The 24,581-nt window shown below is 46.9% G+C and overlaps 1 protein-coding gene across 21 annotated transcripts in view; it reads left to right on the forward strand.

The window, feature by feature from the left end:
- Positions 1–24,581, forward strand: part of CACNA1C (calcium voltage-gated channel subunit alpha1 C) — a 722,361-nt gene that overhangs the window by 536,479 nt on the left and 161,301 nt on the right. For 10 of the 21 annotated variants that reach the window (XM_081059047.1, XM_081059052.1, XM_081059050.1 and 7 more), the window contains 3 exons: positions 2,360–2,556; positions 13,157–13,260; positions 21,048–21,220. In XM_081059047.1, coding sequence (XP_080915173.1) covers positions 2,360–2,556; positions 13,157–13,260; positions 21,048–21,220 — 474 coding nt within the window. Of the gene's footprint in view, positions 1–2,359; positions 2,557–13,156; positions 13,261–13,559; positions 13,664–21,047; positions 21,221–24,581 lie in introns of all 21 variants that reach the window. The other 11 variants (XM_081059036.1, XM_081059054.1, XM_081059042.1 and 8 more) reach the window with 3 other exon arrangements.

Below are 24,581 nucleotides of genomic sequence, written 5' to 3' on the forward strand. Positions count from 1 at the left end.
ACTTTTATCGCAGTGTCTGAACACATCACTCTAGAAAGCCATCACTAGAACAGGTTGAGAACCCAACAGAATTTATGATCTATTTGGTTCTTGGCTTTCCAGTCTCTCAGCTCCCAATTTTTTAGGTACTTATTATCCACTTTTTAAAAAATTCTTTAGGTTTGGGATTCACTTTCTACTTTGCCTTTTTTTATAGCCTCCTATTGTTTAAGCTCACATCCAATTCTCCAAAGATTTCAAAAGTCACAAAACATTGGCTTAGAGTTCAGCTACATGAATGGAGCAACCCCAGGAGCCAGCCTCGGGAAGTGGCGAGGACACTGTCATTCCCGCAGACAGCTCAGGGACCAGCGATACAGACCTTTGCACCTTGGCCATCACACACAGACCCACATACAACCTGAAGCACCGGGCCAAGAATGAGCCAGGAAGCAGCACTGGTCACAGTAGCCCACACCTGGAAACAATCCAAATGTCCATCAGCTGGTAAACGGATCAACAGTCAAATGTACCGCTTGGCAGTGAAAAGGAGCAGCTATACCGATATGTGCAACAACGCCGATGAACCTCAGAAATATTACGCAAAGGGAAAGAAGATGGACACAAAACTCCACATCTTGTATGATCCCATGTATTTGAAATTTCTAGAAAGACCAGGCTGTAAAGACAGAATGCAGATCTGCTTGAAGGGATTGGGGCAGGAGCAGAGACTGACTGCAAATAGGACACGGGAATTTTCAAGGGTGATGGAGTGTTTTAAAGTGGATTGTGGCCATAGCTGCACAACTATACAAATTTACTAAAAATAATGTAGCTGTATATTTATATTCATGGATTGTAATACATGTAAATTATATTTCAATAAAGCTGGGAGAGAGAGAGAGAGAGAGACAGAGAGAAGAGCCAAGAAGACACAATCCAGCGTATATATTTCAGCCATACTGCTCAACTCCATTCTCCTAAGAATTAGCTCTTAGTTAAGGATTAATATTTTTTTTCCTGTCTTCCTCTTGGAAGTGAAGTTTCAAATTTGAAGCCACAAACTGAGAAACAGCCAACTAACCAACTGTTTTCAGTACAGAAGTACTAGACACACACGACTGTTTTGATACATATGAAACAAGAAAATATCCTGGGTGACGTGTTATCTCTAAATGAAGAACTACAAGCAAATTCTCTGGGGCCATATTTTTACTGTTACTGGAGGCAATCATTTGTCTGTTAAAACTGAGGTCTATCCTGTTTGTTACTCTTACTTTCTATAAGCATGAGACAATGTCCTTAATTTCACAAACTTCCACGAATTCCACCTTATTACCTTCCACAGCTGGAGCCAAGACTTTCTCAGAATTTTACCATAATAGAAATTCTTAGATCAGTCAAGTCTTATTTCAATTTACTAATGATCTCCACACCAAAAATATAAACCTCATCTTAACGCCTTAATTTTTTAGTAGCTATTCCCAGCATGTGGAATTAACCCAAGCACTGCCTGTAGCCACAGCAGATATGTTACACTGCTTCCTGGAAAAACCCTGTCCATACCTATCAAGTATTGTCCCTGTCACCCCCTGCCACTCTGTCTTGAGCAGACTTCTGAAAGGTAGCAATGCTGGAGAGCAAAGGGCAGTACTGCAGGCTTCTGTGCGATCCACAGGAAATCCAGAACTGCCTGTGTTCGGGGGTTGTAAGACTGCTGTGGTTGATACTTGTCTCCTACAGTCAGAATTTATTGTATCCTTCATCAATGTAAGGCTTCCACTACAAAGTGACTTTCAGCTCTGGTAATGCATCATGTAATATGTTACGTACCCTCATATAGTCAGAAAGTGCTACTGGAAGGGATCTGTTGGCTAATTATGTGAGTCTTCCCATCAATATTGCCCTCACTCCAAACTCTGGTATTCTAATGGAAGTGTCTATAGATGCTTTACCACCAAAAAGAAAAAGAAAGAAAATGTGGGCTTCCTATCATTTTCTAGGATATTTTTCACTTAAAGTGATTGCATCACCGTTATTCTTTGATTGGCCATTTGATCATGATGCTGATATGTTACAACAGAATGTGCAATAGCCCTACTGTCTTTGAAATCAATTACTAGGCTTCAAATACAGTTTTATAACAATTAGTTACAAATATGGATCTTCTACATCAATGGTAGTGCAAAATGAATACTAGTTCCTTATGTTGTTGAATCCATATGTGGGGAAACTTCTCTACATTATCATTGCCATGGTGGTTTTGCCTAGTGCACCAAGCATATCCTACAACTTGCCTCTCTAACTTCTCTCTCCTTTGTTCTCTGCCCATCTCTCTCCCACCCCTCTCCTTCCTTCTTTTTTCCTCGGGCCATTTGAGATGTTCCAGCAGAAGATGATCCTTCCCCCTGTGCCCTGGAGACAGGCCATGGGAGGCAGTGCCAGAACGGCACTGTGTGCAAGCCCGGCTGGGACGGGCCCAAGCATGGCATCACCAACTTTGACAATTTTGCCTTCGCCATGTTGACGGTGTTCCAGTGCATCACTATGGAGGGCTGGACAGACGTGCTGTACTGGGTACGTAGCTGCGAGCCTTCCCCTGTTCATCCTCCCCATGATTTTGATGCAGAGGTTGATGTATGTCTTTGATTTCTTCCAGCTCTTTCCTGAGAAACAAAGCATGAAATATTCACTCTAATGAGTCTCTCTCTCTGCCCACCATCCTGAGAGAAATGCCATCTTTCAGTGTGTCCTCCCTTAGTGAGAAACGCTGGCCTCACCCTGCTGCTCTGAGGACGAGCTGGCCAGGCCTGACCAGGGGTTCCATTCACTCCCCGGCCCACTGTCGGCTTTCTTCTTTTCTCAGTCTTGTCTTGCCCTAAAAGAGAACTAGAGGGCAGAATTATTCATTGTTAGGGCTAAAGAAAAAAGTCAGACTTGGTCTTCTAAAAAGAAACCATTTCTTTTGAATTGTGTAGCATTATGGCATGCTATTATATTTTTATTTCTCATATTAATCTTATCATATTAGAATAAATACATTGCTCTCATTTTCACTGTTAACAAAGCACTCTGCTGGTTGTGTGAGGCATATTTAGAAATAGTACTTAAGCGTAAACCAATCGACAATAAATCTTTTGCTTTAAAGATGCCCCTTTTATTATCAGCAGCCAACACTGGTTACCCAACCTTTGAGCCATTGAAGTACCAGATTTTAGCATAGCCTATCCCATAGGCAAATAGGCACACCATATTTGAGCTACCTCCATTCTGGCAGAGTCAAGTCCATTATTTGTAAAAACTCCAGAAAACATAATTCTTGGTAGTATCTCCTATGTCAACATGAATAATGATTTGCCAGAATCCAGTGTTGTTCTCCAGCATTTGGGCGAAAAATACTTGTTGCTATTCTTGAAAATACCATCTCACCCAGCATTTTGCAAGTCGTCTAATTTATTTGGCCATCCTGAAAACAATATAGGAACCTACTTAGGGAACACTGTCTACACACGAAAGCAGGGAAGAGTGAGAGGGAAGTGATGCCTTCCGATCAAACAGAGCTGCCAGAGAGAAAGCAACTAATGCCATGAGAGGTGTTGACTTCTTACTAAATCACGAGAGTTTCGTAACAACACAGAGGTGTGATACAGGGTATTATGTCTTCTAAATTGTTTTTCTAAGCAACATGTCTTATTGATTCAAAAACCCTTTTTCCCAGTTTTTATGTTATAGTCGACATGGTGAAACCGTGTTGTCATAAAATTTGTACCTCTCTGTGAATGACTACTTGAAGCTTGCCTGAGTACCTTGTACCTAGCAAACATTTATGGAGCATTCATTGAATGCTAGGGGTGCTTCTAGGCACTGAGAACCCAGTTAAGACTGAAAAGCTCAGTTTAGGGAAGCACACTAAATCGAAACTGAATAATGGCGGCACAGCTGGAACCCATGCCGTGAAAGAGTTGCTATGTTGTGATACCCTCAAAAGAAGACAAAAGTCAAATCACAGCCCCCAAACTGAAATGAAACATTAGGCCCATGTTGAATAAGAACTGGTTTTAAATAATTTGTACAAAGAGGGAACTGAACTTATTATTCTTAGACAAATTCGTTTAGAAAAGCTGATCAAATTTCCAAGTGGCCCTAACTGGTCCCTCTGCCTTGGTGGAGCCCTCTGGCCAGCCAAGGACAGAAGCGTCCTTCTGCAAATGGGCAGTTTCTGCCTATGGGCCATGAACATATGACTGTATGGAACTGTGCTTTGGAGCCTCATCATGTGAGCTTCAAACCCATGCCTTAAGTTGCCATGGAAACACTTTTCATGGCAGCAAATTGAAGGCAGGGTGGCAGGGGGTGGGTGAGGTAGGGTTGCGGGAAATAGGTATAATTTACTTTGATGATGGCCCTGATGTATTTTTGTGATCTTCCTTCATCACTCCCTCCCTCTACCCCACTACAAGTCGTTGAGACCCCACCAGCTGGATGTGACCCAAAGAAATACTGTCATAATGACAGCCAGAGTAGGGAATGAGAAGCACACAAGTGCAGCTACCAATTTTCAGCAGCTGTGTTGTGCTTTCTCCCCTGGGGTGGGGAAGGGTGTGATAGAGCTCAGGCTGGAAATGGAAAAAGTGTCAGAGGTGAAGGAACAATCCCAGGCTCATGGGACCTGCCTCTCTGTGATTTTCCCAGCACCTTTCCAAAGTGGCCATGGGGTGTGTGTGTGTGTGTGTGTGCATGCACGCACACACATGTGTGTTTGCGCGTGTGCACACACACACAGCCCAAAGCTCAAACACAGCCTCGTATTTGGGTGTTCATGATGGAAGCACATCTCAGCCCAATGCTCCTGCTTTCAAACAATGTCTCTAATTGCTTTGACCTTCTGTAGCCAATTCCTTCTTCCTCTGTCTCCCTCTTCCTTCCTCCTCCTTGCCTCTAGGCCTGTATGTCTAAGCCCGCAGACTCTCAAATCTCAATGTCCTTTAGTATAAAACATCGAGCTTTCTAAATATAAAGATGCCAAGACTTCCCTCCAAGACATTGAATTAGAAGCTCCAAAGTTAGGCTCTAGTAGTTGCATTTTCAGAAAGCTCCCCAGGTGATTCTGATGCTAAAGGTGGAGTTTGAAAACCCCTAATGGTCTAACCTATTGAATCTGCATGGTGCTGCTTTGGTGCCCTGGATTGGAACCAGGCTAGGGAGATAGTTGCCATGGAACTTGGGGAAGTAGGGTCTTCTAGTCAGAAGAATGCATTTCTCTTCAAATCCAAGAAGCAAGTCTAGACGACATGGAAAGGAGCCACCCAGATTTTCAAGTATGGCAATGAATGGAAACCCCAGAGCTGGGTTCATTCTGAACCACCAAACAGCTGGTTAGATGTTCTTGGGGACAGAATAGGTCATCAAAGCACTAAAGAAGCAACTGATTCAATCCCTAGATAACGCCTGGGATAAAAGGGACTCATGAAGTCACCAGTAGCAAACAGCAGACACCTGCCTCCTGCTGTGGAAGATAGCACGTCTATTTCTCTTTTTGTCTGATATCCACTGTTTCATCCCGTTGTTACGATTTTGAAGATTTAATGGAGTAGAAGTAAAATCAAGCTTGGTCAAGTAAGACTTAAACATTTCCTCAGCTATTACAGCTGTTGGCCATACACGGTAGAGGCCCCAGCTAGCTGAACAATTAGCTTAAAATTATTTCTCATACCCAGTGTCTGTTCTAGAGGTCTGCAGGTGGCTGGTGTGAGGACTTGGAAATGAAGACCAAACTCAGGCTTGGGCTGTGGTTTCCTTGGGAAATGGGTTCTTAAGCCAAGGCCTCTCCATTTACTCTCAGAATATCCACACCTCTTAAATATTAGGCGGGAAGAGATGATCAAATAAAAAGTGTCAGCCTTCTTTAGAAACAGTGAAGCACAAAGAGAGGGAGAGATCCAGTGTCGTAAGGCGTTACCATTGGTTTCCAATTCCACTTTCAGATTTGCTTTGTTTCTTAATCAAACATCCGTAACCTTCTGCATATAATTCCAGACTACTTGTCTTGTATGATTTAGGCATGTGCCTTCCTGAAAATACAAGAGGCTGCTAAATTAAGATGATCTGTAGGGTTCTCAGATTAGGGTCAGTTTGAAAGTCTGAGCATTATCCCTTCCACATTGTACGCAGATCACAATTAAGTAGCATAAAAATCAATCCTTTGTTCAGTGCTGACTTTGTTCTCAGCACTTGAAATAGTTCCATCCATGCTCATGGCAAACAGAATAACATGGCCACTGATCTGGGTTTTGGAACCCCCCCCCCCAGAGAAAGTCGTATGTGAGAATTGTGGGAAGGGGAGACAGCAGTTAGAGGAGGTACCATGTAAAAACACGTTTCTAGCAATTTAGGAATCAAGATGCCTGAATAATTCTTCATCAAAGGAATCCTGTGGACCTCTGCTCACCCAGTGCCCTTCTGCTCTAGGGCCCCCAAGAATACTGCATACTTGTGGCACAGTAAAACACTGGTCTGGGTTTTCCTGGACTTACACCCCTCCTCACCCTACCACCTTTGGAGTCACCTTCTTTCCAACACCTCCCATTGCTTCCCCCCTCTGTTGGTTTCTCCATGATCGGTTCTTCCAATGATTAAAAAAAAAAAAATTAGCAATCAAGCTTAAAAATAAGATTAGAAAGAATCCTTAGTAAGAAATCATATAAAGGAAATATTTTTAGAATCACAAATAGTGTCTTCTGTAGTATCTGGATTAGTTGTGGTTCAGCAAGAGACTTTGGGAACAAAAGTGTAACGTTTTTACCTTTTGTAAGTCAGTTGTCAACACTACTTTGTCTTGTCAGCCCACTACATGTCTGGACATGCTGAGAAGATATCTCTCTCTCTCTCTCTCTCTCTCTCTCTCTCTCTCACACACACACACACACACACACACACACACACACGCACACAACAGCCACTCATCTCTGGTCTCAGTACCTCAGTACTGCTGAAATATCCCTTGTTTATGACAAAGGTCTTTTGTACCCAAGTGGGTTGAATTCCAGTTTTACCCTATTTTTTCCCCTGCTCTATTTTTCTTCAAAGAGCCACCTCTTTTCACTACAGAATATAGAAAATGAGTGTCTGAAGGCATGAAGAAAACAGAAATGGTGGAGCTGAATTCTATTGATGACCTAATAGTCATTCTAAGTGAAGAGCTGATAATAAATCCTCAAGTAATCCAGAAGCAGCCTCCTGGGGTCTAAGAGGTACCAGAGTAGAGAAAGTGGTAGGTCCCATTTAGGACCCTATGGTCCTTAACTTTTAATCTGCCTCAGTTAGAGTGTTACCCTCTTACCCAGCTTTACATAGAAAATCTGTTATCTAAAGAATAAACTCTTGGTTTATAAACATATCAAGAATTAGAAATAGCATCTCTCAAAGCTATTGTTTATGTACTGATTAGATTTTATTTTATTAATTTCACTGGTATTAGGTGAGTCCATATTCAATAATTCAATTTAACAAACATTTATTGAGCATTTACTCTGCTCCCAGGACTGAGTGGAGACTGGGGTGGGGCAGGTGGGGAAGAGAAGAAGGCTTGCTCTCAGGAGTTTAGGATCTCATCGAAGAGACAGGAGACGCACAAAGAAATGTGTCTTAGCAAGACAGGGCAGTGACTCGGTGAGGGCAAGGAGAGCATCTCATGGCACAGAACAAGAGGAGGTGGGACTTGGCTGGCCTGACACTGGATGGGTAACATGAGAGAAGGCTCCTCCACCTGGGAAAGCATGCTTTATGACAGTTTGCGAGACTGGAGAGAACTGTGTTTCAGCTTCTCTTAGCAGACCCACGAAACAGCTCGGCTACCCAGAATGCTCTCACCCACATGTCTGAAAGGCCACCTGCGGGGATACAGTCACAGATGTCATACTCCACCCATGCCTGTGGCTGCTCAGGACAAACCAGCAAGTCTTCCTAGCTGTGAACCAGCTGTCCCCTGTCATACCTGGGGCCACTCTTCATGACTCCTAACCTCCCTCAGGATGTCAGTGCATGATCCCATTTAAGTTGAGGGATTGTTTGAAAGGACCATCAACGGAGGAGTTACTTTTGTTGGTTTGCCCTCCCCTGTGTTAGGAGCACGTTGGTGTCTTTCTCATGGCTTTTTGCTGGGCCCTAAAGCACTCACAGGTTTTCTGTGCAGAACAGTAAACAGGTGAAGGGGCAGAAAGGAGTCAGGTGAGACCTGTTATCTGCCTTGCTGCTCACTCAGTGAGCCATGGGTGGACACCCCATGTACCAGCAAGCAAGGTGACGAAGGTCATGAGCAGACAGACGTATCGAGTCATTGTTCTAGGTCACTGGCATTTGGGCAGCAGCAAACCCTGTCCTCTAATGACACTTCATGTAAAATGCTGTGACTTTTATGGATTTACACCTCCTTTGTGGCACGTGGCCGCCTCTCTTGGCAGTCACCGAAACAGTTCAGTCTTTTTAGATGCAGTGTTTGTGCCCCAAACCTTACAGAAGAAAGTGCCACAGCTTGAAATCCTATGGAAATCAGCTAGGATTGAGAGTGGCCTGGAGGGCATAGGGCCAGGAGGTGTTCCTCCTATCTTTTCAGAGAAACATATATGTTGGTTTAAGGTTGGGGTTCCCCTCAAGGAATTAGATACTGGTTTCAGAAGGATCTTCTGTATTTTTCATTCAGTATTCCCTTTGTGCACAGGTTCTGCTGATAGTGAGCTGTGTGTTACAGCAAAGAGGGGCCATTAAATATACAGTTTAGTCATCCTGTTAGTTCTGGGGCTTGGAAGCCCGAGGCCGAGATGGTGGACATCGAGATGCCTCTCCCTGTGCCTTCCTTGGGGAAGTCACAAAGCTGCCTTTGTCACAAGATTAAGAAACATCTAGCTGTCTCAGTCAGAGAAGACCTTTTTTCACCTCCAAATAAGGATGTCAGCCATCATTTTTTGAAAATATGCCTGTATTTATTCTTTCTCTCCTTAATAGCTCCGTTCCAGCTGATTTCAGGCATCAGTCTCCTCACCCCAGGCATTGCCCTACTGCAGAGCTGCCCGGCAGCATTGTATGATCTCTCCCCAGTCTGCCCCCAAAAGTAGGTGGCCTAGAACAAAGAAGAGGGAAAAAAAGGGAAAACAAGACGGGCACGTTCCTCTCAGGCCAGAGCCCGGCAGACCCAAGCATCACCCTCTGTTGGGAGTTATGGGGTCTTAGGACTATCTTGGAAGCTTGTTAATCTCTCATTTGTCCTCCTATCTCCTGCCCCTCACCTACTATTCCTCATCTTGACCCTCTGTAAGAGGTCCTGATCCCACAAGCCAAGGAAGAAACCAAAGCAGAAATGTGGGCTAAGCAGGGAGAGGTGGAGACCACGAGTATCCTGGACATGGCCCTGGCGATGGGGTAGCTAGGGGTCATGTAGTCACGCCCATCCATTGGACGTTCTTCATGAGGCTGGAGGTCACTACCTGTGTGTGGCACGGAGGAAGGGTACCCACACTAAACAGGGCCCAAGGACTTCTCCAAGGCTCGTGAGTTTGTTGACTCAGTCACAGATATGTAGCCTGCAGGACTGCATTTCTGTGAGGTTAAGTGTTCACAAGATTGAGGGGATGTGAGGAAGCAGTCAGGAGAGATTTCATTCCAAGGAGCCAGCCAGCCCTCGCGCCCACTCACCATCTGCGCGCTCCAGAGGAGCTTCGTCAGGGAGAACTGTGGCAAGCACGCAGCCTCCTGGGACTGCCTGTCCCCGCCGCCTTCAGGAAGGTAGAGGTCTGCAATCCAGGCGGAGCCAGGGCGCTGGCTCAGAACAGACCCCGCCACGGCCCTTCATCCCCTGGCACGGCGCTCGGGGAAGCGCAGAACAAGCTGGCTGGGTGGTCACAGGGGGTCTGGGACCCCGCGGGACTGGATGCGCACTGCTGTCTGGGTGAGCCTTTCCTCTGGGGAGAGCCCAGCGTTTCCTTCAGCTTTTCCTGACCTCCCCTGGCTCCCAAGAGTGAAGGAGCACTAACTTAGGGAAGAGGAAGGGAACTCCTCCGACCTTCGTGGGCAGGATTTACCCTGGGAGAGGGAAGGCAGCAGGACACTCAGGCATCACGCGACTTTCGATCCGGTTTCCACAGAAGCCTCCTCGCGGGGCCTCCTCCCATCTCAGGGCTGTTTGCAACCCCGTGGCTCTCACTATGGCACAGCACACAGCATCTTATGCACAATAGGCACTCAGTCAATACTTGTTGGACAGACGTGGACTCTGGCAAGACCGCCACCGAGCGTAATGGAAGGACGATGTCCCAGTTCCCCACAATAAGATGTGCCATGCAGAGCCTGGTGTCACGTGGCCTATGGCGCGGAGCTCACTTCGGCGCCCAGGCTCCCCCCAACCCCCAAGCTCATGTCACCAAGCCTGCCCCTTCCTGGACTGATGCAGTTTCATTTTTCTCCTCCTGGTAGTGAAGATGTTTACTGGCCTTCCTTCTGCAGGTTTGGTTTCCCTCACAGCCTTGGTTCAGATAATTACCTTCTGGTTCAAGGAAGCTCCCAGGCTCCCCGAGGCGGCCGGCTCTGACACACAAGGACCTCTCTGCCCTGCCTCTCCCCACAGCTGCTATTGTGCTGGATATTTTAGTGCTCAGCCTCTGGGAAAGTCCTCCATCCCAGAGCCAGGATGGCTTCACAGCTGTAGGCTCTATTTTTAACAATTGCTGAGTTCCTAGGAAAGCCCCATCCGGATCACCTGGTGTCCAGGCTCCCCTCCTCCTCCCGCCCTCTCGGGGCCTTCCGTGGCCCCAGGGTACCAGGGGTGCCCTCTCTGCCCAGCCTGGCCAGAGCTTGCTTCTCCTGCCTCACAGGCCGGCCACTCTTACCCTCGGGCTCCTGCAACCCCACCTGTTTACCTCTCCAGCTGCATTTCCCTGCTTGCACTGTGGTTGCCTGTCATTGATGTGCTTCCCCCGCCCCCCAGGAGCAAGGGCCTCCCCCTTACAGCACCATGCCTGGCACATATCCAGTTTGTTCACTCATTCAGTGTTTACAGAGCACCTACCACGTGCCACCTTGTTCTGAGCACTTGGGACACACCAGTGAACAAAACAGACGGAAACTGCCCGCGCTCGTGGAGCTCCCATTCTATAGTGGAAGACAGGCACATAATAAACGAGTAAATTAAACCGTGAGAAAGCGATGAGCACGGCCTAAAAAGCAGAGCAGGGTATGCTCAATCAACTCGTGTGAAATTCAGTTAGGACATGGTTAAGTGGACATAGGTGCAAATTCTTCTTTTCCTCCCTGACTCAGTTCTAACCAGTGATCCCCAAGCCCTTGACACAGGTTTTGTACTCTGCACTGTGACTACGTTTGGTCGATTCCTCTGACCAAAATATAGTAACCTCTGATAAATAGTAATCGATGTGCAAAGAGCGTATTGGGATGTAACACCTCAAACACGTCAGACCAGGTAGGTCACTTGTCAATCTCCTTCTTCACGCACACAAAGGACACATTTGGCAGCATACTTAGGAATGTGAGTGAGGCTTCCCAGAGCCCCAGGGGCCCCGAGGACTGGGTCGGGGAGGGGCACTGCGGCAGCATACCTGGAACTCATTTGAGGCACCTGGCAGTAATCAGCGAACTTCAGCTGCTTTAGAATGCCTGGGCGATTCACATGCAGAGTTCTGAGGCTCGGTAGGTTCTTAGGGGAAGGCCCAGGAGTCTGCTTATTCACAACTCTCCCCAATGGCGCTGGGGCTGCGGGTCTTCGGACCCCACTTTGAGGAGCAGCATAGCAGAGGTAGATAAGATAGTAAATCGCAATATTTACCATGTTCTTATACTTGAAGTTGGGAGCTATGGAGAGAATGATGTAAATCAGGGGTTCTCAAACTTGCACGTGCACCAGACTCACCTGGAGGGCTTGATGAAACGGGTTGTTGGGCACACCCCCAGAATTTCAGGATGGTGCCCAAATATGTGTATTTCAAAACAAGTTCCAGCCAAAACTGTTGCTGCTGGCCCACTCTGGGAGCCACTGACGTAAATCATTCAGGAAGCTTTGTGCTTGGGGTTTTGGATGCCTGTAAGCTACATTCACAAAGAAAGTTGGGCTTCACTTTTGGAAGCTAAGGCTAAACCCTTTCATCTAGTCAGAAAGCATTAAAAGAAATAGATTTAAGAAACCAAATAAGAATAAATTTCCCCTTTGAAAAAAATGCTGCTCTGTGACCTCCCATCATCTCCACATCCACCCACTAACCTGCGGTGTGCTGATAAATGTTTAACAATCAGTTGTCAGGGACCGGGGTAGAGGAGGACTGATATGTGTCACTTGCCCATTGCTGTCCACCGTGGCCAATCTCAGTCTCTTCAGTTCATGAAGTCACTGAACATGGAGTTGGGAGGAGGCCCCCAGGGGTCCTGCAGTGCCCACAGGAGCCAGCTCCATGCCCACTGCTCCAGCTCCTTGAGGGGCTCATAGCGTTTCGTGGACTGTCTCATTACCTCGTTCGTTAGAGGTCACACTTTCCAGTTAAGGACCATTTCCCTTGAGGCTGTGGTTCCAGACACAGGAACCGTTCATTCTCTGAGTACGTCACCGGAGCCAGCTGTTCTGCCTGTGGCCTGGAGTGCCTGTGAAGCCCTGCAGAGTCACCTCTAAGTGCTGGGGCCAGCTCAGGTGCAGGTGGCGAGCCCCTTAGGAGGCTCACCTTCCCCTACCGCCTTGAAGGCTCCGGATCTCCTGCTCTCACAGAAGAGCGGAGGCACTTCTAACACCAAACTCAGGGTGCAGATTTAATGCCACACAAGCCCCAAACCACCCCTTACTAAAGAAACTACTTTTTGAGGCAACCCACCTTCTTAGACAAGTGAATGGAAAACACTGGGGAAATTTTTGCGATCCAGAAAATAATCACAAAATAAAAACAGAGCCAGACAAGATCTCTCTCGAGGCAGAGACTGCAAAGATCCTTGACAGTTCAGGTCAAGGTCCTGGGAAGTATTCTGAATACAGATGGTGCCAGGGTAGCAATGGATTCTGGTCCATGCAGACAAAGGCCAAGCTCAGCCCCACTTGTCTCCTCCAGATTCTCTCCACTTCCCTTTCTACCTGCCTCCTCACTTTGACTCAGTTCTGCTTCCTCTCTTTCCTAACTTTCCTTCATCTTTCCAGATGCAGGACGCTATGGGCTATGAGTTACCCTGGGTGTATTTTGTCAGTCTGGTCATCTTTGGATCCTTTTTCGTTCTAAATCTGGTTCTTGGTGTGTTGAGCGGGTAAGCTGACCGTTTCTACGTCCTCTTTACATGCAGCCAAGCAAGGTCCCAGGTTCCACTCTAGCCATCACCAGGATCCTCAGGGAAATGACCCTAAGGGGCCCAGGAAAACCAGGGGGAAAGGTCTCCATTCAACCACAAATTCTGACCCATTGGCTGGCAGGCTGTTTGGCCTCTGACTTGCACCTAGAGGATCAGGGTCCCGGCACTGCACGGGTCAGTGTCTGGATTCGGTGATGGGTGCTGGGCCATGCTTGGCTGCTGTGTGCGCCTCACTAACTATCATTCCGTTCTTCCAGGTCAATGATGCCGTAGGAAGGGACTGGCCCTGGATCTATTTTGTTACACTAATCATCATAGGGTCATTTTTTGTACTTAACTTGGTTCTCGGTGTCCTTAGCGGGTAAGCAGGACCAAGGAAAAAGGTCTTGATTTTTCCATTTATTTTATTTACTCTTTCTGCTATTCTTGGCTTTATTCTTTTTCTGGCTCTGATGAACCTGGGATAAGGGGCCATCTTAGGAGCCTTAAAGTGGATATCCTTGGCCTGGCTGGACAGAGGGTCAAATGTACACGGATTAATCCATTGATTTAGACTTCACCAAGAGATACAGAGGCCCACCTGTCTCCTGCCAGGTGTCTCCTCCATCCAAGCCCTCCCTCCATCAAGCAGCTGCTCAGGTAGGCAGGGTGCTTCTCCTCATACCTGAGGAGTAGCATGATGAGACTCTGGAGTGGGAAGGCTTTGGCAGCTGGAATTGGAGGGAAGACGCATAGACTGTGTGTTTGCAACACGTTCACAGCCTTGCAGATGAGTACCTGCCTGACCTCTCCAGCCAATCAGGTGTGGCGGGCTCACGGTAAAGATTTCACACAGCCTTAGTCAGTGTTGAACCAGGGTAATAAGAGTTTGATTTATAACAAATAAACAAATACAGGCTACAAATATAAGTCTCTTTGGTTCTAATTCATAGACTGAGCAGTCCGTGTTTGGTCTCCTCTTTTCTGAGTGGAAAGGGCACTTAGCTATTTAAAGCCCTAGATTATTTGAGAATAAAGGAGGCAGAATATACTTTCATTTCAATTTATCTACTTGGCTGCAAGTATAGAGCCTATCTAATTTTGGCCTTTGCTCAGATGAAGTTAAAAAGCAGCAGACGTGCTGGGCATCGAGGAGCTCTGGAGATGGCCACCTTTACACCATAGGACTCACTGGCCATTTCCTCAGCCCACCTTCTTCTTCAGAAGCCCACACCAGCCAGGCCAAGGCCCAACACCTAAATGTTCCTGGTGACCCTGCTCCTGGGTGACACACTCTGCTGCCTTTGCTACGAGGGGGGTTGCCAATCTATTTCCGCTCTGCTCAAGACAGGTCAGCTGCTTTGATAGCCTTTCCTACGTCCCTAGGGACATTAATGCTGGGAGAGTCTCGCCTAAGGAGCAAGATTGATCTTCATTTTTACCAGTAATAACTGGGAATAACAATCCCCACTCCTGCTGTAGCCTACTGCAACGCAGGAGCACTGGTTTCAGTCTTCAGTATCATGTGAAGGAAGGAAACTGCTTCCATCCTCACCCTTTCCCATGGTGGGTGGGCTGCGAGAGACTTGGATGACATCATGCCTTTTGCCAAGGTAACCCACACGGGAAGTTAGTGTCTTCCTTTGGGGTAGGAATGATGAGCAGCAATTCTGGAGCTGGATTCCAACGGAAGCCCCTGATTAGCAGCTGCCTGGAGGGTGGAAGAGCTTTCATATCTGTGTTCCAACATGAGAAAATGCCCCTGTATTTATATGTGAATCAGCATGGAAAGTATTGAAAAAAATCAACCTCCTCACCCCCACTCAAGACAGAAAGTGGGATATCCCCGCTCTGCACTTGCTGGAAGCACAGTGTTAGGTTACTTCACCTTTTTAAAGTTTAGTTACCCGTCTGTGAAATGAAGACAATAATACCAGCTCATAGGTTGTTGTGATGATAGAATGAGATCACTTACGTAAAATACTTGGCATACAGTAAGTGCTCAACAATGGTGCTCTCATTACAGTGATTGTGTTTGCCTGGTACCTATCATAACTGGAATTATTTGTATAATCATCACCTGTTAGAACTACTCCAACACTTCCTTTTAAAGATGAGGGAAGTGAGCCCAGAGGTGTTAAGAGACTTGTACAATATCACTTCTGTGGTAAATATAAGAACCAGGCCCCCAACCTCCCGTCACTGCCCCTTGGATACATGTTGATTGAGTTTGAGCTGTAGCACGAGCCAGAACTCTGAACTTTAGAACATTTTCTAACAATGCCCAGAAATTGGAAACAAATCTAAATACGTGAAACTCCCCCCTCCCCAGAATCTGATGTAGAGCGTGAGGATTAGGCTTTGAAGGCCCCTCCTCACTCAGAGTATCTGCCCACTGTCATCTTAACCCCATCAGAAAAGTTATCTTCCTGGTGGTATCAAAGCAGAGAATTCCAATGACAGCAGCTGCTGATGTGAAAGAAAAGTCTTTTTGAAGACCACGTCTTGGCCTGACTGGTCTCGGTGAGACAGGGTGTGTAAAACCACCAGCCCAAAGCCTGGCATGTCGTAATGCTCAGAGCGTGGCTGACTCTGAGCAGACTCACGCAGGCTTTCGGAGCTCTGTTCCTGTGGGCCCTCGAGTCCACACACTGCCCTCCCGGAGCCTTTCCCAAGCGCCTGCACCCTGACCCACTCCCAGAGTGGCAGCTGGCTCCTCACAGCGCTGCCATCGTGGATGGAACATCTCCCAAGACTTCCTGGGCCTCTGGGCACACCCTCTGCCCAGACAAAGAAGTGTCTGTGGGCGAGCCCTCCCCGCCTTCCTGGTGTCAGGAGGCCTCTCCTGATCTGTCAGAGGGCTGGCCGTTCCGAACGGGCTGCCCTGAGTCCATAAAGTAATGCGCCTGGACTCGGGCTCCTGTGGGCTGACTACGTGGTGGCAACAGTTTGGTTCCGAATCAGCATCTTGATTAGTCAGCACAAGAATGCAGCAAAACTGCCACTTACTCGTCAGGCAGACTCCTGATTAAGCCAGCCTTCCAGAAGCATCCGTAAGTCTCAGAGCCCATGGAACCCACTGTCGCAATGACAGCGTTAACCAGCAGTCTGTTAGGCTCGGAGCTTTAGGTGGGTTAGCTCATTTAATACTCACAACAACCTATGAACTGGGAACTATTCATATCCCAAGTTAGAAAGAAGAGTGAGGTTTAGATGAGGAACTACCTCACTGCTAACTGATGGAAAATGGAGGATCCAGGATTAAACTCAAGCAATGTGAGTCATAGCCTCTGTTCCTAACCTCCATGTTGTATTGGCCCCCAATCCATTTGACTGTTTAACCCCATGTTTTGAAAGTACAGTCAACAAGTGGGGGGACAGATGCTGCCGTGAGGAAGGGTGAGAGGAACAGCAGCAGTGGTCCATGGCAGTCTACTAGAAAAGCCAGTGGGACCAGGAAGAGTCCCGGGAGGAAGCTGCCAAGCCATCATTGGAAGGCCGCAGCGGGCAGCTCTTAGCACTGGGGCTGGCATCCCTGCCAATCTGAACAGTCCCTGGCAGAGGACAAAGGCCCACTTCCACAGTACTGCAGCCTTAGAGCATTCTGGGATGGGGGGATGAAACCTACAGCCATCAATTAAGGATAATATTATTTTATGGCCCAGCACAGTAACTCATCCTAATAAATTATATCCTTGAGTCACCAGGAAAAGGTTAAATTGTGCTGGGAGCACTCTGCTCATGAAGGTAGGAAAGCTGACACTCTATAAAGCTTCCGTGTAAAAGGTAGAAACCAGAAACGCTGGTCCTGAGAGCGTCCTTCAGGCACCTTTCTCTGGACCACTACATATCCAGCGCAGTGCAGTCCTGGTCACAAGGCCGGACCGAGTCAGTGTGAGGAACAGCCAGACTGTGCACTTGCTCACAGTGCTTCCATGTCCGTCGTCTGTTGAACCGCATGAGCCACAGGCGTGTTATCAGTGCAGACATGAATCAGGTGACATGTGCTTCCCCCCCCAGGAACCTCAGTCTCCAGCCTATCAGAATTAAAACAACAGTGACAATGAGATTCTCAAAACTGCACTTGAAGCTGTAATCAGCTGTGAAAGTCCCTGGACTCTGGAACCCATTACTTTTCGTTTTTAGGGATTGCAAACAGAGGGCTTAGACACGTGCCTTCAGTGGACAAGGGGCCCGGGACCGCTCAGATGGGGAGTGCGTCCAGTTCCTTTCCCACTGGGAGATGGGCTTCTCTCTCGCCGCCAAAAGCACAGGGCCTGGTAGCTGGGCATTTTAAAGCATAACTGGACCACGACACACAACATCCAGATCCAGAAGGAAGCAAGAGAAAAGCAGGATTTCCGTGTTTAGTGGGTGGAAGCAGAGGAGCCAGCAACATATACAGTCGGTTCTCATTATCCTGTGAAGTCACCTCAAACACTGAATTAATGAATGCTGACCCACTGCTCTTACGAGAAACACAAGGTTAGGTTCTGGCGAGCCTCTGATCATTTTCGTCAAGTGATCAGTACACACCCACGTATTGTGTGTGTTTCTGTCTCAATACACTTTGCTTAATATATGTTGTTGCTTTGTTAACATCGACCCCATGGCCAATAGCGCTGCAGCTCGCGGCTGAACACACGCAGCGTATCCAACACACGTGCTTTCTCCGTCAGGTACATCAGCCTTCTTGTCCTTAGGAACACGAGATGGCACCTCAACGCTATGCTTGGGGGCGATTTATACAGAAAAAATCACCAACAAAAAACACAAAAATGCAAAAAATGTGGCACTAAATAGACCATAAAAAGGACATTTGTTTATAGCCTGAGAGCTGAAACAAGAAGCATCACCTTGTCTGACCTCAGCTGGGAATGTGACTCAAGTGTTGTTGTTTTTTGCCGTTCTGCAACTGTCTGCAATCACTTCATAGGCACACAAGTTATTGATGTGGGTGTTACAGATACATTTTAGCGAGTAGGCCAACATGGAATCTGCATAATGAGGACCGACAGTATTGATTAGCGTAGCACCTAGAGCCCCAGCCATCTGTACCCAGTGGATATTCCCCATGCACCTCCTGTGTATGCTTTACGTTACTGAGTCCTGGCCCCCTGGCTCTCCACTCCACCCCTCGTTTTCCATGTTGGTCATTGCTGGCAGGAGATGTGATTGTCTGGCCGGCTCCGGTCCCTCGGCCCAGCACAGCCCGTCAGGCTGGGGCTTCATGTCTTCGTTAGCTCAGTCCCCAGAGCAGACACATGGCTGGCATCCAGGCGAGGAGATGAAGAGAGCCAGGCCCTGCTGCCCAGCAAGTCCCTTACTGCGTAGGGTCCGGAAACGGAAACCTGGCTCACCTTCCACCCGGTCACTGTCTGATTGTGCCCCGTGCTCTCTGGGAGCCAAAGGGAGCTGCAGGGCTTCAGATCTAACCCCCAACTTCTCTACCCCCCTCACATTCCCAACACACCTCAGTTTTATTTTCTCCCAGTGGATGTTCATTTGGGAGCCCCAGAGGTCTTAGGGTATGGATGGTGAGCCTTCATTCCATGGGGCAGATGCTGAAGCAGGACTGGTTCAGTTGTCCGTACTCCAGTTTTATCCTAATCCTATTCTCCCAACTCCAGAAGAAGGATGGTTAGCTGTTTCGTAACTAGAATTTGAACCCTCTGCAAAATATTTCAAAAGAGCTAAAGTGAACCTTCAACTACTCAGTCACCTTACAACCCAAACCCACTCCACAGAAAAGTAATGGAGAATGCAAATGTGAGTGGGCAGAAAGAGTCAAGAGAGGGGCCCTTGAAAGCCAGTTTGGGAGTGAACCACAGTATGAAGTGACTGTGTCCAGAGAGCCCACCGCCAGCCCTGGGGAGATGTGACCAGGTGTAGAGGTTTGGGGGCAGCTGGGCTGGCATCTCTCCGTGCTCATCCCCAACAGCAAAAGGAGGGAGGGGCAAAGCAGAGCAAGGCTTCCATCTTTACTGCAAACTGGCAATCTGGTCCCTTTTCCCAGCCATTACACATCCTCGGAAGGAAATGAAAGTACCCGCCAGTTGGCAGGAAGCCTGAGAAAGAGCAAGTTCAATCCAATTAGAATTGGATTCAATCAGATTTAAGAAGGAAATTCCATTCAAACCAGAGCATCATTAAGGCAGCAGTTGAAGAGAATTTGTTAGCTTGAGAGCCCCCAGGTCTCCCCATTCAAAAGTTCCCTAGACCCCTCCCAGGCCCAACCCCATTTCATCATAAAAATGGTGCTTGCTAAAACCTGTGCTCTCCCATGCAGCACTGGCGAAATGCAAATACCACACACTGAATGTGGCAGGAGAGCCACCTCTATCCCTGAGGGGAGTCTAGAGTCTTTCAAGGTGGTTTCTGCAGACTCCTGCCCTGAACTACATCTTTACTGCTGAAAGAAGGAGAAATCCTGTCTCTAAGAATTAACCGGGATGCCCAGTGCAACACACACACACACACACACAAACACACCACAAAGGGCCCCATTTCCCATCGACTGAATATCAAATACAGAAATGCTCCTATATACTGTTTGGGAAGAAAAGGCACAGACTCGCTTTGAGAGATGAGAACTAGCCTTCATGATTGTCTCCTTCTGCTGCCAGCCCTCTCCTTGCTTGGAAAGTGAAATCGAAGTCAGAGAGAAAATAAGGACGGAATCATAGAAAACAGAAAAGAAGTAGCCATTCTTTCAGAAATTTTTCAATAGGCCCCACATCCAGCAAACCCCAGTTCGATTCCAATTTCTATTTATTATTACCTTAAGCTGAATGCATCATTTAACTTTTATATCATCTTGATTTTATACATTTCCCCATTCTGATTAGATTTCTTTTTTAACCTAAAGGGCAGTCCCCAGGACATTTTCTTGTGTTTGGAATCCTCATTTGTCCCCATGTGGGAAAGAACTTTGTCTAGATTAGAAATCCCTCCAGGCAGCTAAGAGTGGCAGAACGAATCTTAATCATGAAAATAGGGATGGTGGAGATTGAATCCTGTGGGTCTTAAATCAGTGGTATGTATTTATAAATATTTAATATATTTTATATATAATTTTATATATCAATATAATTTTATATATTTTATATATTTTTATTATATATAATTAATATAATTTTATATATTTATAAATATTTAACAATTGGCTCTTTGGGGAAAAAGCCCAGGTTTATAACATTTGCCTATTTCCATGGTTTAAATATTCCTACCATGGTCAATTTCAAGCCACCAAGGAGACATCACTGAAGCCAGAGTTGGGAAGAGACGTACACGGGTGACTCTCAGGAGATTCTGTGGGTGAGCAGGCTTCAGCACACCACTGCTCTTAACACCTTTTTTCACCCAGAGGCTCTTGCGATTTTTTTCAGCTTCTGCCCAATACTGAGGGAAATGAAAATGCATGTTCCATACTGTTGGGGGTGGATTTGGGTTGCTGTTTGGGAGGAGTTTCTAGGTCATTGGAGAACAGTTGTTATCAAAGGCAAAGCCTGTGATGATGATCCAGGAAAAAGGGAAATGGATTTTATCCCTTCCCTTTCAGTGATTCCTTCCATTTATATGAGACTAAGACAAAACCTGAGATGACTAGAGAAAGCTGCCTGTGGCAATAGGGGTCTATGAGTGGGCTTCCTAGTACAGAACAATTAATACTTTTGTTTCCTCTTATCTCCATTGCTCCTTCATGCTGGCCCGCTCCCTCCTTCCATGCGTTCCCCTACCCGACCCACTCCACTCTCTCTCACCAGAGAGTTTTCCAAAGAGAGGGAGAAGGCCAAGGCTCGGGGAGATTTCCAAAAGCTGCGAGAGAAGCAGCAGCTGGAAGAGGACCTAAAAGGCTATCTGGACTGGATCACTCAGGCAGAAGACATCGACCCCGAGAACGAGGACGAAGGCATGGATGAGGAGAAACCCCGAAACAGTGAGCAGCATCCCCTGTCTTGGGCTGGGTCCTGAGGGACGGAGGGGACAGTGGGGAGGACAGCAGAAACCTTTTACCACCAACCTTGCTTTACAGTTTGTCTTCGTGGAGCAACCTTTGTTTCATAGGTTGCAATCATTTGCTACTCATAAAATGAGTCACAGATGTAAAATAATTGCTGTTGGTCTATAAAGCCTCATATTCCCTCTAGAATCTTTGATCTTAAAGACACTTGAGATTTTGCTAAGGCGGACTCTGTATCAGACAGTCTGCTCCGGGCTCCATCTCTTGGGACAGAGGAGCTGGCTTCCTGTTCCAGGCTTCTTCAAAAGGAACGATTTCCACCAAGCAGCTACCTGGAAAGCAGGATTCTCACCCCTTTGCTATAGACTTCCAAGCACCATTGCGCTTTCTTATAGGAAAAGGAGCCAAGGGTTTCTCTTAAAGAAGTTAAAGTCAAAGATCTGGGGAAGTACTAAATGGGAAGATTGAGGAAGCCCAGAGGCATTTGATAGAATGCAATTAGATTATAGAAATTGAGCCAAATCCCTTCCTCTGGGGTCGCACGGAGCAGATTGTTGGATGGACTGTGGCTGCGATAGAAATGAGAGTGGTAGACGATAGTGACTTGTACGCGCAGGGAAGATGATGAATCGTGGGAATCCAGGCTCTCATCACATGAGCCCAGTGGTTCTCAAGGTGTGGTCCCTGGACCAGCAGCACCAGCTTCACCTGGGAACTTGCCAGAAAAGCACCTTCTTAGGCTGCACTTCAGGTCTACTGACTCAGAAACTCTGGGGTGGAGCCCAGCAATCGGTTTGAACAAGCGCACAGGCGACTGTGATGCAGGGTAGACTTGAGAACCACTGGGTTAGCTCTAACTACTCTTCCGCTTTCATGTGCCCTTGAGCTCTGTGACTCTACCATACTCTCCGCTCCTCTTTCTATGTGCCATCTTTCCCTTTCGTTGCACGTGTTTGAATAGGTGCGTTTCTGTCCTCAAGCAGCCTCACTTAGAAATGTGTTCCTAAATATTGAGCATCTGGGGTAGTCAGGAACCAAACAAGTTAAATAGCCACCCAAGACAGTTGCTGTTTGGAGTCAGGCAGGTAAGAGCGGAAAGCCAAAAACATTCCTTGAGCTGAAAGGGAAATGACAAGACCCACTGAGGCTCAGGGAAACTGACCGAGGGAAAGCAGGATGTTATTATTGAGCAAATGCTTCTCCCCTTGAGGAGGCCAAGAAGACTGCACTGCCAGGAGAGCTGACTCAGAGAAAATTACAGTCTTCCCGTCGGTATGTAGGCGTCTGGGTACATACATACACTAGCACATACATGGAAATACAGGGAGGCTCGTTCGTCGGCCTTGTGAGCAGGCATTAGCGATGTCCCCGTGTTCAAACTCCCGAACCGATTTCTGTGTGTTTCTACTCATCAGTATCTGGGTTTGAACTGGGAATCTAGAGCAGGAACAGGTGGGGGAGGAAGGGAAGGAGACAGCCAGCATACAGCACATCTATCAACTGTTCCCTTTCTGATAACTCTGCTCAAGGTACAAATACAAAATTAAAACACACGAGCAACAGGGACTGGTAACAACATAATTTAATAACCTAGGAGGCCTTCGCGCTCTACTGAGTCATTTTGCAAGTTGGAAGACAAGGCCTTCAATGGATTATAACAGTGAACAATGATGCCATTGAGGGTCTTTCTGGAAAAAACGCTTGGCAGATTCTATTACAGTGTTGATGGAGCTGTGGAGTAGTTAATTAGCCTGCGGCACTGAGTGGTATGGTAAATAAATAAGGTGGCCTGTGAGCCGCAGAGAAGCTTACCTCTGAAACACAGGAACTGGCACCTTGGCCCTTCTCTCCATCCTAAGTCAGGAGGGAGCCCCAAGCTCCTGATCAATGCTGATGAGCAGGTTTCTTAGCACATTATTGAAAATGTGTGGCACCCATTACCTGCTTAGTGGTCAGTTGCTGTTTACAGACACACGTAGTTATTCTGTTCTCTGCCTAAAGCAAGAGCTCCCAAGAAGTGTGCTGCTTCCCTGTCCTGCCCATTAAGTAAATATATTCCAAAGAGTTCCCAGTGTGGAGAATTCTTTGCTGCTGGAGCAGATCACTGGGACTAGGCCCATCTACCCACATTTCTGGCCCAGTGGACAGATCCTCTGCCAAGATTTTCATAAACCCCGAATATGGGTGCAGTCAGACTCTGGAGACTGTTGTTCCCCCCACCGTGTACTTTCCTGATGGCTGGAGGAGTCGTTGGTGTCTGCTTCTTGTCCTCAGCCAGCCTTCCCGAGGAGAAGGGAATGGGGGTCTGCCTCCTTCAATTGTAGAAATGGTGGCAGAACAATTCTAGGGGGATGGGGAAAGGGAATACATGTATAAAAAGCAAGTTATAGAGTACAATAGACACATGCAGCGAAATGAAGGTGAGAGACTCAGTAATGGAGCCAGGACACGAGTCCAAAGGACTGTGTCTATTGGGGTAGTCCAATTAAAAGCAGTTGATGTAATTAAATTATTAGGGAATTGGCAACCTAGTAGACTTTCAGGAAAGGCAAGCCCATGTCTCAGAAATGATAGTCTTGTCTTCAGAACTTCATAGTATGCCCTTTGAAACAAACGCAAGGGGAGAAATGTTGCTATAAATTATACGTATGTTTCAATTAAAGTAGTGTCTTAGTTTTTGAAATTGCTAAAAGATTACAATACAAGGTATATGTCAGTTCTTATCAGCTCAAAAACTAAGCAGTCTTTTAAGAAAAAAGGCATCATCACTCTTCATCAGCAGCTCTGGCAACTTCTGCTTTCACCCTGGGCAGAGTCCTGTCAGCACTCACAAGGTGCCACTGGTGTAAGACGTTGCTGAGAAAGAGGTGGCTCCAGTGCAGGAGCAATTCAGTGAAACATCATTACATGGTAGCTGAGCATACCTGCGGGAGCCCAGTTATTCATTTTTCCTGGGAAAAGCTACAAAAACCACTGAGGAAATCAAAAGAATAGTGATAGGGGAGACAACAGAGAGAAAGGGCATAGTTAGGAAGTATTTCTCTAAGTAATTAGAGATGTGGCCGGTAAACTATGTGCAAAAATATATTCTGGTTCATCCATTCTTCCACCTATCCATCCACCAATGAAAGGTCTGCTCCACACCAGGGATATGGCAATGAACAAAATAGTCAAAAATCCCTGCCCGCAACTTATCTTCTAGTGGGGAGACAGACAATAAATAGTATGTCAGACAGTGATAAGTACCATGGAGAATGATGAAACAGCAAAGGGGACAGAGTGTTGAGAGACTATAATTTAGGTAGGGTGGCCGGGAAACATCTCACCAAGAAAATGG

The sequence above is a fragment of the Rhinolophus hipposideros genome, assembly GCF_964194185.1.
Source record: "Rhinolophus hipposideros genome assembly, chromosome: 9".
Taxonomy (NCBI): domain Eukaryota; kingdom Metazoa; phylum Chordata; class Mammalia; order Chiroptera; family Rhinolophidae; genus Rhinolophus; species Rhinolophus hipposideros.